Below are 15,887 nucleotides of genomic sequence, written 5' to 3'. Positions count from 1 at the left end.
ACGGCATGGGTTAGTTTTTTAAAGTTTAGAAAGATCGAATTCCAAATGGCCATGGACATTTTTCAACTCATTCGAACTGAAGCGAGCACAAACGACCGATGGCCCCTTGTACGCCATGTTCAAACGGTAGACAAAAGACGCGTTGCCTCCGACTGGGACGGAATCGTACTGAAAAGAGAAAAAGTACGTAGAATCTTTGTAGAGACTGAATAACCAATGCCTACCGTTTGCTCGGATGGTTTCGTGAGGCTTGATCCTTCGATGAGAAACCGTCCAGCTGATAGTTGGATCGGTAGAGGATTCTTGAACGAGCCCTGGACCGTATACCCTCCCTTGCTCGAAGGGTCTTCTACGAGGTCCATCGAAATGTCCGGTGTCGCCAGGTTGAACATCTGCTGAGAAAAGAACGTCTGATCGGTACCGGGTACCTCAACCACACACAGTGCCTTGATATGCGATTGATCGAAGGCCGGATTGTTGTACTCGGCGAAAGGTATCGACACTTTGATGGGGACCGAACTGACCGCTTGGATGGTCTGATCGATCGTTATCTTTTGTATGTCCTCCGAGCGCTTACCGGTGTAGTCGGTATGCTTCAGCCAAAGCGTTCCAACCACTTGCACCGTTTGCCCCGCAAGGGTGTTGGTGATCGAAAGCTCTATATCGAAAGGCTCGCCCAGACGGTGTTCTTTGTAGGTCTTTAGCTCCAGTTTTACCCATTCGGATGATGCGTTCGCCCTGGCGTTTTCGTAGTGAGGAACGAGAAGCATTTTGACAACCGCATTGCTGGAAAACCGCTGTGAGCCGAGTCTCTGTGCACTGGCCATCACCTGACGCTCCTCGGGCGTACCTTCGCGGTGTTTGTATGCGCTCGTTAAGTCTTCTCGTTCATTTTTCCCAACCACCTTGGTGCTTATATCTTGCCCGATGTAGTCCGTACTAATCTCGAGCAGCTTGGGCACACTATTGTCTCCTCGAGTAACCCAGTACGTCCTGTCGGCGTTTACCTCAGCGAAGACAAACTCCGTGTCGTACGCTAGGTTTACTTCACCATTTTTAACCGCTCGCACGGATGTTGGTCCCAGCTTGAACATCCCGTCGGAAAGTTCTTGCGGTGTCGCGTCCACCACTTGCCATCCATCGTAAAGGCCCGCTCCGAGGTCGGGGCGAGTCATCCATACCTCGTTCCACACGTGGTAGTTCCACATGGAATCGGACGACATACTTCCATCCGTGCCACCGCTTGAGTCGACAAAGAAATCTAGCGTAAGCGAAGCCTCGGAGTCGTGTGCCGAGTTAAAGTTGGTCACCATGCGATTCGGTATACCGACAGCTCGGCAGACGGTTGCGAAGATGCCGGCAAACACCCAACATTGGCCGTATCTGACCGGTTGCATGCCCTCCCTGTAGAACTGCTGTAGAATCTTCACGGAACCAGACCACGCCTGGGGTGCCACTCCGTCGGCATAGTCACCGTTCCAGCGTCCCTCGAGCACCCCAGGGCCGTTGTTAATGTTTAGGGCGCCGGAAAGGGCTCGAACGACCCGAACAGGATTTCCACGGTACGTAGCTGGCACACGGCCTGGTACTGCGATCACAAACAACGAGCAGTCCAGTATGTCCTGCTCGTACTGACCCAAGTTCCAGCTTGTCATACCCGAACTCGCTGGAGTTTGTTTCCACACCATGGTGTTGTCCTTCAGGACGTACTCCTGGCGTGCAGCCTCATCTGCAAGTAACACCAATATCATCACCAATACGTTTAGCCACTGAAGATAATAACCCTAGAGCTTCTTCCTTTTATAATACCTTTCAGGTAAACAGCGTCTTGTTCACACCAAGGGTTAAACAGCAAATACAGCGGAAGGGGAAATTTAAAGGAAGACTTGGTGTCCTTCGTGTCCAACCGACAGAAGACCCCCAGATTGTACTTTCCCACTGATGCCTGCGCAGGTGTCGTAATTGCCAACGTAATTGTTACCGTGCCGTCCGCTTCCTTGGTGCTCCCGGTTATAGCTGCACTCCATCCCAGGTCGGGGACCGCCTCGGACTCGGGCTCTGTATAGACAGGACTGTTCCCCGAACCTGCCATTTCCACCACCATGTTCACCTCGGTCCCATTGCCAAACGTGATATTCTCCGAGCCGTACGGATCGAGCGCTAGGATCATCATCATCGTATCCACGCTCGGATCATACGATCGACTGCACTGCAACTTCACGTTGAATGGGGCCCCACGCCGTACGACCAACTGTGCCGGTTTGCCGGATGGCCGCAGGTCGCTCATCAGTTCGTACCGATCCGTGTGGAATTTTAGTCCATTCTCCGCCAAGCACAGATTGAACATCGACACCTCCAGCACATCCTGGATCGTACTGTTAGCGGCCACTACCAGAAAAGTTGTGGGAAGGTTACATCGGTTAAACACCGGAGCAGCTGCACCCTACGCTTACCTTTCCGTGTTGGCCATATACGGTTTTCGTTGGAGAGGGGCATGATTTACAGGTTGCTAACAAATTCACACTGCCTACACTGGGGTAGATTCGTGCACTCGCGCAAGTCGGAGCGATATGTTTGTAGTCCTTTTTATAGGGCTACCACTTGTGTTATATTTTCGACGTAGAAAACGAAATGTTGCTTATCGAATTCGCACCCGTGTTTCCCATTGCACGGTTGATATTCCGATTGGTTAAAGACTTGCTCCCATACGCGACTACATCTCGGGTATAATCCAATTTCAATTGGATATGGCCGAGGACCAGGGGTTGGTAAAGTTTTGTTCTCCCTGTGATGCCGGGATTGACGCAAAACATCACATGCGAATCAGAATATTACATTTTTTTCACAGAGCGAAATATGCCGACCCCTGGTTTAGGAAGCACGTGGCAAGCACAAGCAATGAGTCGACATAGCTAAATTTTGTTGCAAACTAAAAAGTAACAATTTGTAATCAACACCCTGTAACAAACTCAGAGTTTTATCACTAATACAACTTTAATACGAAAACGAGCATTAAAATATGTCAGAGATTCTTACATGGGGTGTCAATCGAGATAGAAATGTATTTCAAGGTACTTTTCAATTTACGACACATAGACAAAGTCTAAGTTTTTAAATTAAATCTAGAAATAAAGGTTTGTTGAAACTCTTCATTTCCAACAAAATGTTTGAGGTGTTTACGATATCTTTTTCATTAAAATAAAATATTTTGTATCTTTTATGAATACGATCGAATTTGCGATTGACAACAAACTTTGTTACAAACCCAACCCCACATATGGCTCAAACAGACTTTCAACAGTTAGTATTTACCAAAACGGAACGCCAGTAATAGAATCACGACGATAACAGCATCAATTTAGATTGATTCGGCCATCCATCTACTTTCATAAGAATACACACAATCTCTTGGAGCCTATTAAGTTAGATTATCTATGTTGCACTGTCAGCTTAAACTATAATATTCTTTCCAAAATATTTTTATTTTTATGTTAAATGCTTTCTAGCCCATATTGTTTCGTGGTTCCAGTTGAAACAAATCATCTCTGCTGCTGATTAATATCTTCATAACGACCTCTTCCTTAGTTTCTTAGTTAAGAGCTTAGGTCCTTAGTTTCTGCCTCCAAAGTTAGTTGGTATATGGTTCGCTATCCAAGGGTATTTCAGAATGATTGAATATTTCTTTTGACTTTCTGTGCTATAATAATTCTGGCATACCATTTCTCTTGGTAGAATTTTCAGGAAAACATGTCGGATAAGGGTTCCCAGTTGTGTAGACGGTCATATTTCCTAAAAGTTTTGTATTTATTTTCCATTGTAATCTATGCAATATTCCAGCGACCATCTTTTCTCTTCTCCACTATCATATGACGTAATCAAACGGGCTGCATACATTCTCGCGAAGCATAAAAGTCTAAGAAAAACTATACCAGTATGCTTGATTACCCAGCACTATGAGCATCTTTCACTCTCTACACTTTGTGATTTAACAATAACTGAAGATTGATTCACGTAGACACCGGACTGGTCGGTTCCGTATGGCAGACTGTCGTATAAATGGACCTATCATAACCAGTAGAGCGTTCAGTTGTAAGACTGGTGTGGCCACTAATAGACGATCGTGTCAAACATTTGTAACGGAATATTGTCACTAGTGCCGTTTAACATTTAAAAGGTGTACAAAATGGAAGTGACCGTCCCGCACGAGTTGCCGTTTGCCTTTTGGCTAGGGAACAATGGTAAGTCGTCAGTGTGGACTGATAGGATGAAAGAATTTACAGTTAACGAACGGATTGCGTGATATTTTCGATACAGAGCTGGAGAATGAGTTGGAAAACCGTGAGGGTGAGTTGAAGATCGAACGGATCGACACGTGCGTGAAGGAAAATGGTACTCAGCATCATACGGATAAGTTCGAAATGATGGGCACTCCTCGGGGTAACGGAATGCCGTCGCAGTTGGTGGTTCGCCGTGGACAGGAGTTCCTGCTGAAGTTTCATTGCAACCGACCGATCGATCCCGAGGTGGACGCCGTTTCGCTGGTCCTTGAAGTCGATGGTATAGGAAAGGATAATATCTACTATGGCCACGGTACCGTGGTTTTTCTGATGCTTCAGAGTGGTGACGGCGTGACGGAAGAGGATCAGGACATGGACTGGACCGCCACCCTACAGGCATCTCATACATTAGGGAACGGTTTGACAGAAGTGACCGTTGCGATAAAAACGTCACCGAATGCATCGGTATCGAGGTGGCATATGATCGTTAATGTTAAATCTAAAGGATTCGATGAAGTTCGCTATTCGCTTGGTCAGTCTTTCTATCTACTGTTCAATCCATGGTGTCCCGAGGATCCTGTCTTTCTGGATGGTGAGTATTTCATTACAGACATCCAATTTCGTGATATATGTAGCGAATGTATAATATTCCTTTATCGACTAACTTTTGAATATTCAGACGAAAATCAACGCCAGGAGTATGTTCTAGAGGACATGACCATGATATGGAAGGGAAGTGCCAGAAATTTCTACCCCTACAAGTGGAAACTTGGGCAGTACGAAGAAAACGTCCTGGACTGTAGCCTTTGGTTGCTTGGAGACGTTGCCCGAGTCTCTGCCACCTACCGAGGCAATCCGGTCAAAGTATGCCGGGCACTTTCGGGAGTTGTCAATAGTATCGATAACTATGGCGTCTTACTTGGTAACTGGAGTGGTGATTACAGGGGTGGCACAAATCCGACTGCCTGGACGGGGTCTGTGAAGATCCTACAAAAATTTTACCAACAAAAGAAACTGAAACGTGAAGAGAGAAAACCTATACTGTATGGGCAGTGCTTCGTGTTTTCCGGAGTGTTGGGGACGCTCTGCCGGGCCCTAGGAATACCGTGCCGTATCGTAACGAATTTCACTTCCGCACACGACACTGAGGGTTCAATGACTATCGACAAGTACGTAGATGAGGAGGGAAACAATAAGATAGGGTTTTCCAAGGATAGTAACTGGAACTTTCACGTGTGGAATGAGGTTTGGCTGAAGCGCCACGATCTCGATTCGGAGATGTACGATGGGTGGCAGGTGATTGACGGAACGCCGCAGGAGTTATCGGATGGAATTTTCAAGCTCGGTCCGGCTCCAGTCCTGGCCATTAAGAATGGACGAGTGAACATGCTGTATGATTGTGACTTTGTGTTTTCGGAAGTGAACGCAAACAGCGTGGTTTGGCGTTACCGCGGACCGGGCAAATCCCACGAGCTGGTTAGTATAGATACAACCGAAATTGGTCGCTTCATCAGCACCAAAGCAGTCGGCGTTGACGAAAGGGAGGACATTACGAATAATTACAAATACGACGAGCAGTCGGCTGAGGAAAAGCAAACCATGCTGCGTGCACTGAAACTCGGAAAAAGCTGTCTCACTAAGCACTATCTTAAACTGGCAAGAGGAAAAGATCAATCAAATGCTAAGAACGATGATGTTGAGTTTGAGCTCCAGTTGAACGATTATGCCCGGTTCGGGGAGTCTTTCATTGTTCACCTACTGATCAGGAACATTTCCGATCAGGTGCATTCCATCAAGGGAAGGATCAATCTCGATCACATCGTTTACACCGGCAAGCATATAAAAAGCATCGCTAGCCACCCATTTTCGATAACCATCGAACCAAACGGTCAGGAAGTAATCCAAGTGCAGATACTCTTCGATGACTACTACGAACCGGGGATGGACGAGGCCATCTTCAAGGTGTCCAGCTTCGCGGCAGTCAAGGGCACCAACCATGGCTACTATTCACAGAAGGATTACAGCCTGCGAAAGCCAACCGTTCATCTGCAGTTGGCTAGCGATCCCATCCTGCGATCGTCGCTGAAGATTACAGCCGCATTTCGAAATCCACTGCCGGTTCCCATCACCGACGGGCTGTTCCACATCGAGTGTTCTGGGCTTAACAAAACATTGTCCATTCCTGTAAGTTCGGAAGGAATCTGAATCCTTTATAAAATAATGTATTTTATCGTTTATTCTATTTTACTTTTCAGGCTGATCCTATCGACGCAAGAGGTAATTGTGAAGAGACGTTTATGATAATACCTTCCGTCAAGGGCCCTACCCAGATTACGGCTAAATTCATCTCGCAAGAGTTGAGTGACGTTGTAGGATCGCTGACCTTCGAAGTGTCATCACCCAACGAAAATAATTCATTAAACGAAGTTCTCTACTTCTCCTAATTACGATTATGAGACACACTTCAGTATTTGTAACCAAATTATGTAATATTCCAACAAATATATTTACATGAAATAAATGAAAAACGTATTCTGTAATCCATGAATATATAAATACAGAAACAAGATTAAATGATTTTGATGTTTTGATACAATTTTCTTATGTATTACGTCACATGCTCGAGAAAATTTCATACGAAAGAAAATTTCATTGTAGCGAAATCATTCAAACATAAGAAAATAACTATTGCCACTATGTTACGAGTGTAGGTTGATCTCGATATAACATTTTGTTTCACGATTGAATCAAATCGAACTCAACCTACCTGGCCAGAGGTAGTTAAATGCACAATTTATGGCTACGGTAGGTCGTAAATTAACTGCGATCGATCAATGTCGATCACTTACTCAAGTCATCTACTTTCATTAAATTTTTTAAAGTGTTTATGATATCTTTTTAAATAAAATAACATATTTTGAATTTTTTATGATTACGATTGAATTTGCGATTAACAACAAACTTTATTACGAATCCAAAAACATATATGACTTAAACAAGCTTTTAACAGTTCGGAAGAGAAAAAGAAACTATTCATAGCACCTTCTTACGTTTCTTAGATTCTGCCTTCACGGTTAGTTAGTATACGTCCCGCTATCTAAGGGTATTCCAGAATGGTCAAACATTTGACCATAGCTCCATTATCACATGACGTAATCAAACGCGGCACATAAATTCTCGCGAAGCATTAAATTGTAAGTAAACATAAAACCCTATGGTTGACCCGCCCCCCCGGCACCGTGATACACTTTTACTCTCTACGCGTCAAAATCAGACTGGCAGAAATATTTATATTTCACAGGAACTTGCTGATAAGACAATGACCAGGCCTAGCAAAAGATTTAATTTCATGCTTCCTTCGGGATTGTTTTGAATGCAAAGAATGCCGAAAATAACGTCACCACGATGACGAAAAGTTCCGCGTCGTCCCACAATTTTTTCGCCGAAAGAAATGGGGATGCGGCTCCGCTCAGTTTCGCGTGAACATCGTTTGTGATTTAATAATAACCGAAGACTGACGGGCTGACTCACGCAGACGCCGCCGGGCTGGTCGGTTCCGTACGGCAGACAGTCGTATAAATGGACCTATCATGATCAGTCGAGCGTTCAGTTGCAAGTCTGGCGTGGCCACCGATAGACGATCGTGTCAAACATTAGTAACGGTATACTGTCCCTTCTGTCGTTTAACATTTAAAAGGTGTGCAAAATGGAAGTGACCGCCCCGCACGAGTTGCCGTTTGCCTTTTGGCCAGGGAATAATGGTAAGTCGTCAGTGTGGACTGATAGGATGAAAGAATTTACAGTTAACGAACGGATTGCGTGTTATTTTCGATACAGAGCTGGAGAATGAGTTGGAAAACCGTGAGGGTGAGTTGAAGATCGAACGGATCGACACGTGCGTGGAGGAAAATGGTACTCAGCATCATACGGACAAGTTTGAAATGATGGGCACGCCTCGGGGTAACGGAATGCCGTCGCAGTTGGTGGTTCGCCGTGGGCAGGAGTTCCTGCTGAAATTTCACTGCAACCGACCGATCAATCCCGAGGTGGACGCCGTTTCGCTGGTCCTTGCGGTCGATAGTATACGAGGGGAATATATCTGCCATGGTCATGGTACGGTGGTTTTCATGACGCTCCAGAGTGATGACGGCGTGACGGAAGAAGATCAGGACATGGACTGGACCGCCACCCTACAGGCATCCCAAACGTTAGAGAACGGGTTGACGGAAATTACCGTTGCGATAAAAACGTCACCGAATGCATCGGTATCGAGGTGGCATATGATCGTTAATGTTAAATCTAAAGGATTCGATGAAGTTCGCTATTCGCTTGGTCAGACTTTCTATTTACTGTTTAATCCATGGTGTCCCGAGGATCCTGTCTTTCTGGATGGTGAGTATTTCATAATATACATCCATTTTCGGACTGACAAGCGGAGTATAATATTATTTTATTAACTTACTTTTAAAAATCCAGATGAAAATCAACGCCAGGAGTATGTTCTAGAGGACATGACCATGATATGGAAGGGAAGTGCCAGAAACTTCAATTCTTACAAGTGGAAACTTGGACAGTACGAAGAAAACGTCCTGGACTGCAGTCTTTGGTTGCTTGGAGATGTTGCCCGAGTTTCTGCTACCTACCGAGGCAATCCGGTTAAAGTATGCCGGGCACTTTCGGGAGTTGTCAATAGTAACGATAACTATGGCGTCTTACTTGGTAACTGGAGTGGTGATTACAGGGGTGGCACAGCTCCAAGTGCCTGGACGGGGTCTGTGAAGATCCTACAAAAATTTTACCAACAAAAAGAACTCGACCCGGTTGACAGAAACCCTATACTGTATGGGCAGTGCTTCGCGTTTGCCGGAGTGTTGGGGACGCTCTGCCGGGCCCTAGGAATACCGTGCCGTATCGTAACGAATTTCACTTCCGCACACGACACTGAGGGTTCTATGACTATCGACAAGTACGTAGATGAGGAGGGAAACAATAAGAAAGAGTTTTCCGGAGACAGTGTGTGGAACTTTCACGTGTGGAATGAGGTTTGGCTGAAGCGCCACGATCTCGATTCGGAGATGTACGATGGGTGGCAGGTGATTGACGGGACACCACAGGAGTCATCGGATGGAATTTACAAGCTCGGTCCGGCTCCAGTCCTGGCCATTAAGAATGGACGAGTGAACATGCTGTACGATTGTGACTTTGTGTTTTCGGAAGTGAACGCAGACAGCGTGGTTTGGCGTTACCGCGGACCGGGCAAATCCCTCGAGCTAGTTAGAATGAATACAACCGAAATTGGTCGCTTCATCAGCACCAAAGCAGTCGGCGTTGACGAAAGGGAGGACATTACGAAAAATTACAAATGCGGCGAGCAGTCGACTGAGGAAAAGCAAACCATGCTGCGTGCACTGAAACTCGGAAAAAGCTGTCTCACTAAGCACTATCTTAAACTGGCAAGAGGAAAAGATCAATCAAATGCTAAGAACGATGATGTTAAGTTTGAGCTCCAGTTGAACGATTATGCCCGGTTCGGGGAGTCTTTCACTGTTCTCTTACTGATCAGGAACATTTCCGATGATCAGGTGCACTCCATCAAGGGAAGGATCAATCTCGATCACATCGTTTATACCGGCAAGCATATAAAAAGCATCGCTAGCCACCCATTTTCGATTACCATCGAACCAAACGGTGAGGAAGTGATCCAAGTGCCGATTGTCTTTGACGACTACTACGAACCGGGGATGGACGAGGCCATCTTCAAGGTGTCTAGCTTCGCGGCAGTCGAGGGCACCGACCATGGCTACTATTCACAGAAGGATTACAGCCTGCGAAAGCCAACCGTTCATCTGCAGTTGGCTAGCGATCCCATCCTGCGATCGTCGCTGAAGATTACAGCCGCATTCCGAAATCCACTGCCGGTTCCCATCACCGACGGGCTGTTCCACATCGAGTGTTCTGGGCTTTGTAAATCTTTGTCCATTCCTGTAAGTTCGGAAGGAATCTGAATTCGTTATACAAAAATGTATCTTATCGTCTATTTTATTTAACTTTTCAGGCTGATCCTATCGACGCCAGAGGTAATTGTGAAGTGGTGTTTATGATAATACCTTCGGCCGAGGGCACTACCCAGATTACGGCTAAATTCATCTCGCAAGAGTTGAGTGACGTTGTAGGATCGCTGACCTTCGAAGTGTCACTACCCAACGAAAATAATTCATTAAACGAAGTTCTCTACTTCTCCTAAATTGCGATTATGAGACACACTTCAATATTTGTAACCAAATTATGTAATATTCCAACAAATTTATTTACATGAACCAAATGAAAAACGCGTTCTGTAATCCATGGATACTTATAAATAAATACAGAAACAAGGATAAATGATTTTGATGTTTACAATCACTTATGTATAACCTCACATTTCACGATTGACTCAAATCAAACTCAACCTACCCAGTCAGAGGTAGTAAAATGTACAATTTATGGCTTCACATTTTACTGCAGGTCGTAAATTAGCTGCGATCAATCAATGTCGATCACTTACTCAACTCACCAGTTTTGTTCGCCATTCTCCAGGAGATGATGGGATGGTTAACCAAAGGATTTCGCCTCGACACTGCACTATTCGCGACCGGCACGTCACTGAGCGACTTGTCTGGATGTGACCCACTGCAATAATCACGCAAGATCGCCCGCCAACAAGTGCTTAACTTGGTTCCCATCGTGCTACCTTAAACAGAGCGGCACACTAGAGCTCTACAATTGTTGCCCGAATGGCTTCCACTGGTACCGGTGGTCAAATTTAGAACAGGCGCGTTGTAGGTGTCGTTAATCCAACCGGTATCTTTAGCGTATTACACCTAGCACGCCCTTGTTTTAGGAGAATGGAACACGAATTTTCACCTTCGGTTGGGGTTTGGCTACACAACACACCTGTCCTTCGATGGCACGCGTGTTCAGGTTTGAGACACAGAGGGAAGATGATGTCACTTTATTTATCAAACACGTTGTCCTTACTCGTAGATTCCAACGGATGGGTTGCTTTTAAAAAATTGTTCAGAGCAACCAGACAAGAAACAACCGTTTCGCAGATAAGCTCTCGGAAGAATAAACAAGCGACCGGACGGACCTCAGTGGCACCAATAAAGGTAACTCTAGCAAACGTAAGACCGCTCGTGCATAGTGCAGCACATCAAACTGTGCGGCATAGGCAATTAATTGCAATTAACATACAATAACCGATTTTAAACCGATCGCAATACATGCACCCGGTCGGGGGCCACCGGTTTCGCACTTTTTATCTCACGAGGGAGTGTCTAGTGTTCTAATTAAAACTGACCCTTCAACAACCCGTGACGTACACGGTGCGGTCTGTGAACACGGACTGACCACGAATTGCGCTCCGATCGATTGGAATGCTTGAGGGAAACTGTTAAAACAACGCACCGAGCTAAACATGCGATATCTTTCCACCATTTCAAGTGGTTCGTAGTCGAGAGCGAACAACTCCAAACAACCAAAATCCCCTCCAAGGGATGGGCGAATAAAAATGTCCGTTGATTTTTTCTCATTAATTTTTCTCTTCGCTCAACAGCGTGATGATCGCGTCCAACGCCGACCTCCAGACGCCTACAACGTGTGGATGTTTCATGCAGTAAGATTGCGCATAAAATTCTCTATGTCGCGTAGCAAGAGCATCAAGATTCATCTGCAGAAACGACACTACTGTAGACTTCACCTAGATTGAAAAGGGTTGGTGAATGCCACGGTGATTCCCATTTGATCAAATGCGTCTATCGGGGAAGCCGAGAACATGCAGCTGTAAATATTATATGAATGTTTAGCGTACTTCTGTGACAAAAAGGAAAGGAGTGCTTCCTTCTTTAACATGAGTCATGAAAACAAAAAGGGGATTAACCGCCAGAGACTTCCTGTAGCAGGATTCATCATTCTTTACTGTTTATTCAATGATCATTGTGCTAAAGAGGATGCAAGCATTGAAACGATGATTTCATCAAAATCTTTGAAAGCTCGATTTATTCCATAATTTTCGTTTATTATTCGGTTGGACCATTCCCAGCATATTTATAAACGCTAGCAATTGAACATTCATTCAGATGTTGACCATTTATTACGGGTTACCTTCACGTAACGGCATTTGCGAGCGGACAGTAGAGATTAAAATAAAATTAAAAAGTACATTCAATAAAACATAAAACAATTAACAGTAAACAAATTAAATTTTAACTGGCGTACATAAATGACTCTGCTGGTACAATACACTCTACTCTACCCCTTGCCTTGGCCTATTCGCCGATCGTTTGTTATTTTTTTTCTTTCACAATTGACTAGAACCACATTGGCGTAATACAATGTTATGTAAAGTTTGTGGCGTTCGTTTTCGTGTAGATAATTTTGTTTTTCGTAACTTTCCATTTCCGCTGCCCATTTAAACTCTGCTTGCTACCCCTTCATTCTGCTAGGAACCAAATAAAATATTGATTAAACTAAAATTAATAATAATCACAAACAATTAACGTAAAGCTCAAATACAAAGTGGCATCGTACGATTAGAAAGCTGCCATTTTTCTTCCTCACTTCTAGCTCGGATCTTCGGCTTCGTTTGGTAGAACAGGAACTTTTTCGGTTAGTCTGGGTTTTTTTTAGTAGCATGCGTTAGTTGTACACCTTTCCTCCATCTTCTAAACATGCCCGGCTAAGCTCGGATGGCAATAACCGATCGATTTGGGCGATCGGTTGCCAAATGTAAATATATAAATAATTAATGCATCTTTTGCTGAATCGGTCGATAGTTTGGCTACGCACTATGCAGTCGTTTTGGTTTCGTCCTAGCGGTTATGTGGTTTTGTGTGAGACTTTAAACATTATGTTACGCACTAGAAGCTGGAAGAGCGTATGTTACACCCTGGGAGAATCGATACTTGATCCTCCGAGGGGTTGGGGGAATATGTGGAGATCCAAATATTGATCCACTTTTCAACAACATCGTTTGTAACAGTGCATAAAAGAAACAGTAATATTACGGTGTGGCGGGGGCACACCAGCAGAACCCGGGAAGCACTTCGTTGTGTGAGGCATTTAGCTTTTGATTAAAACAAAGGTTACTTTTACGTAAATGCACAGTCAATTTTACAGCGGACACATTCTCGATAGGATATGCTGAGATTCACTCCTACTACTCCCCATAATCTGGAAGCACCACGGTGCGAACTATTTACATCCTTACTTTTCGCTTTGGGACTACGTCCCATCGTATTTCCTTCGTTCTACTCAGCAACAACCGTGTACATTAAGCTCGTGTGTGCTCATAATCTTTACCGATCGATGGTTGGGAAAGCTTTTCTTCCGCTGCATTTTGAAGTGCAATGGCACGGCATGGTCGTTCAGTTTGGATTTCGTTGTTTCGCTCCCCACTCATATTTAGTCGCGATCGTGCAGTTTCCGATGGCGCTTCAGGTTTGATGAGCATGAGAACTTTTTCAGGCACACATCGCACGCGTACGGCTTTTCGCCCGTATGTGTCCGATGGTGCAGCTCGAGGCTGCGCGCATTGTCGAACATTTTCGTACACGTACCGCAACGGTACGGGTTCTGATCGCTGTGGATACGCTGGTGCGTCTTCAGCGTGCTAGCGTTAAAGAACGATTTCGAGCAGATATCACATTTGTACGGCTTTTCCCCCGCGTGCAAGAGCATATGCTGACGCAGGTTGGCCGTATCGGGGAAGCTCTGGTGGCATACGTGGCATTCATGCTGTCCAAGCCCTCGGTCGCTCGGTTGCGTTACACCAGCTCGGCGTGACTCGCCCTGGGACGTTGATCGGGCGAGCGGCAAGCGTATTGCGGTAATGTTACGCCCCAAAACCGTCCCATTACTGCCCGAGCTACCGTTAAGGTTTATATTAAGGCTTAAGCCTGCGCCGACGTCTACGGTGGCACCGCTCGGGATGGTATTATTGTTTAAACAGTCACTGCTGTCCAGCAGCGGAGATATCGGGCTTAGGCCACCGTTAGTGCTCTGGCTAACGCTACTATTGTTACTGCTGCTGCTGTGGACGAGGAACTGTTGCCTGGCGACCAGCTTAGTTGACTGCGTTTGAGCATATTTTGCCTTCGAGTGAATATATTCGACATGCATGTTAAGGTTTTTGGCAAAATGGAACGTTTTCGGGCAGTAGTAGCACTGAAAGATTCGTTCCTCCTTGTGGCTCGTAATGTGGCGCTTTAGCTGCTCCAGGACGGTAAACTCCAGTGAACAAAACTCACACTTTAGTAGCGCACCGTACGTTAGCTCCGGAGACAGATACAAATCCTGCTGAATGCTGAGCGATTCTGACGAGTTGCCAACCGAATCGAGATCGTTTGAACGGGATTCATCCCAGTCGTCAATCTCTCGTTCAGCTGGTCGCATTTCTGAGTTTCCGTTCGTATTTTTTGCAGTCTCCAAGACCGGTCGGTTGATTTCGTTGTCGTTGCGATCAACAATCATTGCGTCGCCCTTCTCGTCGATCTCCTTCTGGTCGAGATCGCTTCGTTCCTCGTCCAGTAGCACTTCTGGTTCCATCTTTATGACCACATCATCCTCCTCCTCCTCCTCCTCTTCGTCTTCGTTTTCGTCCTGTGTTTCCACAGCCAGCGTTGATCGTAGATACTCATCGTTGTTTATGCAGCGCTCGCGAAACTGATGGAAGCACTCGATTTTCGTCTTGCAAACACTGCAGATCGACGACGGAAAGCCCATGTTTGGTAGAATCTACAAGTCGAAGAACATAAAGTGATCAAAATGTTGAACCTAAATATAGCTACAGCGCACAGTGTACTCCGAAACCCAACCCATGCGTCTCCAGTGAAACATAGCGACCGAACTCGATCGCAATGTCCAGCTCGACCACTCACCCTAATCGAAGTACAGTCGTAGATAATCGTCTGAAGCGCATCGCTTTCACTATCACCAAAAATAGATTCCAAAGTGCCATCGCCGGACAAACAGAGCCTGCAAATGTTTTCTATTTTTGCACTACGCCATCGAACGCGATCCAACGGGGCAAACAGTGTGCGGGTGACATGAAGATCACAGCAAATCCATAGGAATACAACATTAATAAACGCACTCTTATTATACTCTTACGCGGAACATATTTGCTCCAAAATAGGAATACTTACTGTAAGGAACTCATGGCTTACGAAAGACGCACATTTGCACAAACGGGGGAGATTTGTGTGGGGGGGTAGGGTTTGTTTGTTTGGTGATGTTCAGTATTCACTGGGTAGCCGATGCAGCTTCACCGTTAGGCACTTTTTGGATTGCAAGGACTAGGCGGTTGGCGTTCTTTGGCCTATTTTGCCCGGGTAGCCCCCAGTTTGGAGAAAAATCCCGTGTTTACGTCCCCCGTTCGCTCGTTCGCTCCGTCGTCCGGCGATGTTTGACCTGTGGACAGGTTTTTGGATTTGACACTTTTCAAAATAAAAAGAAAACGAACGAAATGACAAGTGACAGGTTGTTGTTGAAGGCCTATTTGCACGATACGCAAATTGAGTGATAAAATTGATGCGATAAACATAGAAAGTTTTGTTTTTTTGTTTTAATGAA

The 15,887-nt window shown here is 45.3% G+C and overlaps 4 protein-coding genes across 4 annotated transcripts; 2 read left to right on the top strand and 2 right to left on the bottom strand.

Moving 5' to 3' along the window:
- Positions 1-18: 18 nt before the first annotated feature.
- On the bottom strand, positions 19-2,496 carry LOC131262419 (annulin-like). The gene is made up of 4 exons (XM_058264413.1): positions 2,454-2,496; positions 1,810-2,388; positions 225-1,729; positions 19-168 (listed from the first exon to the last, which is right to left on the bottom strand). Exons 1-4 carry the CDS (start codon positions 2,494-2,496, stop codon positions 19-21), a joined length of 2,277 nt encoding a protein of 758 aa, XP_058120396.1.
- A 1,687-nt stretch (positions 2,497-4,183) lies between these two features.
- On the top strand, positions 4,184-6,721 carry LOC131262415 (annulin-like). The gene is made up of 4 exons (XM_058264408.1): positions 4,184-4,238; positions 4,315-4,869; positions 4,957-6,461; positions 6,533-6,721. Exons 1-4 carry the CDS (start codon positions 4,184-4,186, stop codon positions 6,719-6,721), a joined length of 2,304 nt encoding a protein of 767 aa, XP_058120391.1.
- Positions 6,722-7,983: 1,262 nt separating this feature from the next.
- LOC131262412 (annulin-like) lies at positions 7,984-10,521 on the top strand. The gene is made up of 4 exons (XM_058264406.1): positions 7,984-8,038; positions 8,115-8,669; positions 8,754-10,261; positions 10,333-10,521. Exons 1-4 carry the CDS (start codon positions 7,984-7,986, stop codon positions 10,519-10,521), a joined length of 2,307 nt encoding a protein of 768 aa, XP_058120389.1.
- A 1,857-nt stretch (positions 10,522-12,378) lies between these two features.
- On the bottom strand, positions 12,379-15,715 carry LOC131267753 (zinc finger protein 880-like). Its single transcript, XM_058270704.1, has 3 exons — positions 15,461-15,715; positions 15,194-15,314; positions 12,379-15,050 (listed from the first exon to the last, which is right to left on the bottom strand). Exons 1-3 carry the CDS (start codon positions 15,472-15,474, stop codon positions 13,719-13,721), a joined length of 1,467 nt encoding a protein of 488 aa, XP_058126687.1. The 5' UTR covers positions 15,475-15,715; the 3' UTR covers positions 12,379-13,718.
- Between the last annotated feature and the right edge of the window lie 172 nt (positions 15,716-15,887).

The sequence above is a fragment of the Anopheles coustani genome, chromosome 2 (assembly GCF_943734705.1).
Source record: "Anopheles coustani chromosome 2, idAnoCousDA_361_x.2, whole genome shotgun sequence".
Classification (NCBI taxonomy): Eukaryota; Metazoa; Arthropoda; class Insecta; order Diptera; family Culicidae; genus Anopheles; species Anopheles coustani.
The sequence above is the reverse complement of the archived record's forward strand: the minus strand, read 5'-3'. Positions and strand labels throughout refer to the sequence as shown.

Excerpts from the sequence above, each read along its gene's own strand:
- LOC131267753 (XM_058270704.1), bottom strand. Across the intron at positions 15,051-15,193 it reads ACGACTGTACTTCGATTAGG|ATTCTACCAAACATGGGCTT; the intron begins GTGAGTGGTCGA and ends TTCGACTTGTAG.
- LOC131262412 (XM_058264406.1), top strand. The coding sequence starts at position 7,984 with ATGGAAGTGACCGCCCCGCACGAGTTGCCGTTTGCCTTTTGGCCAGGG. Across the intron at positions 8,039-8,114 it reads CTTTTGGCCAGGGAATAATG|AGCTGGAGAATGAGTTGGAA; the intron begins GTAAGTCGTCAG and ends TTTTCGATACAG. Across the intron at positions 8,670-8,753 it reads GGATCCTGTCTTTCTGGATG|ATGAAAATCAACGCCAGGAG; the intron begins GTGAGTATTTCA and ends TTAAAAATCCAG.
- LOC131262415 (XM_058264408.1), top strand. The coding sequence starts at position 4,184 with ATGGAAGTGACCGTCCCGCACGAGTTGCCGTTTGCCTTTTGGCTAGGG. Across the intron at positions 4,239-4,314 it reads CTTTTGGCTAGGGAACAATG|AGCTGGAGAATGAGTTGGAA; the intron begins GTAAGTCGTCAG and ends TTTTCGATACAG. Across the intron at positions 4,870-4,956 it reads GGATCCTGTCTTTCTGGATG|ACGAAAATCAACGCCAGGAG; the intron begins GTGAGTATTTCA and ends TTGAATATTCAG.
- LOC131262419 (XM_058264413.1), bottom strand. The coding sequence starts at position 2,496 with ATGCCCCTCTCCAACGAAAACCGTATATGGCCAACACGGAAAG. Across the intron at positions 1,730-1,809 it reads AGACGCTGTTTACCTGAAAG|ATGAGGCTGCACGCCAGGAG; the intron begins GTATTATAAAAG and ends TGTTACTTGCAG. Across the intron at positions 169-224 it reads CGAAACCATCCGAGCAAACG|TACGATTCCGTCCCAGTCGG; the intron begins GTAGGCATTGGT and ends TTCTCTTTTCAG.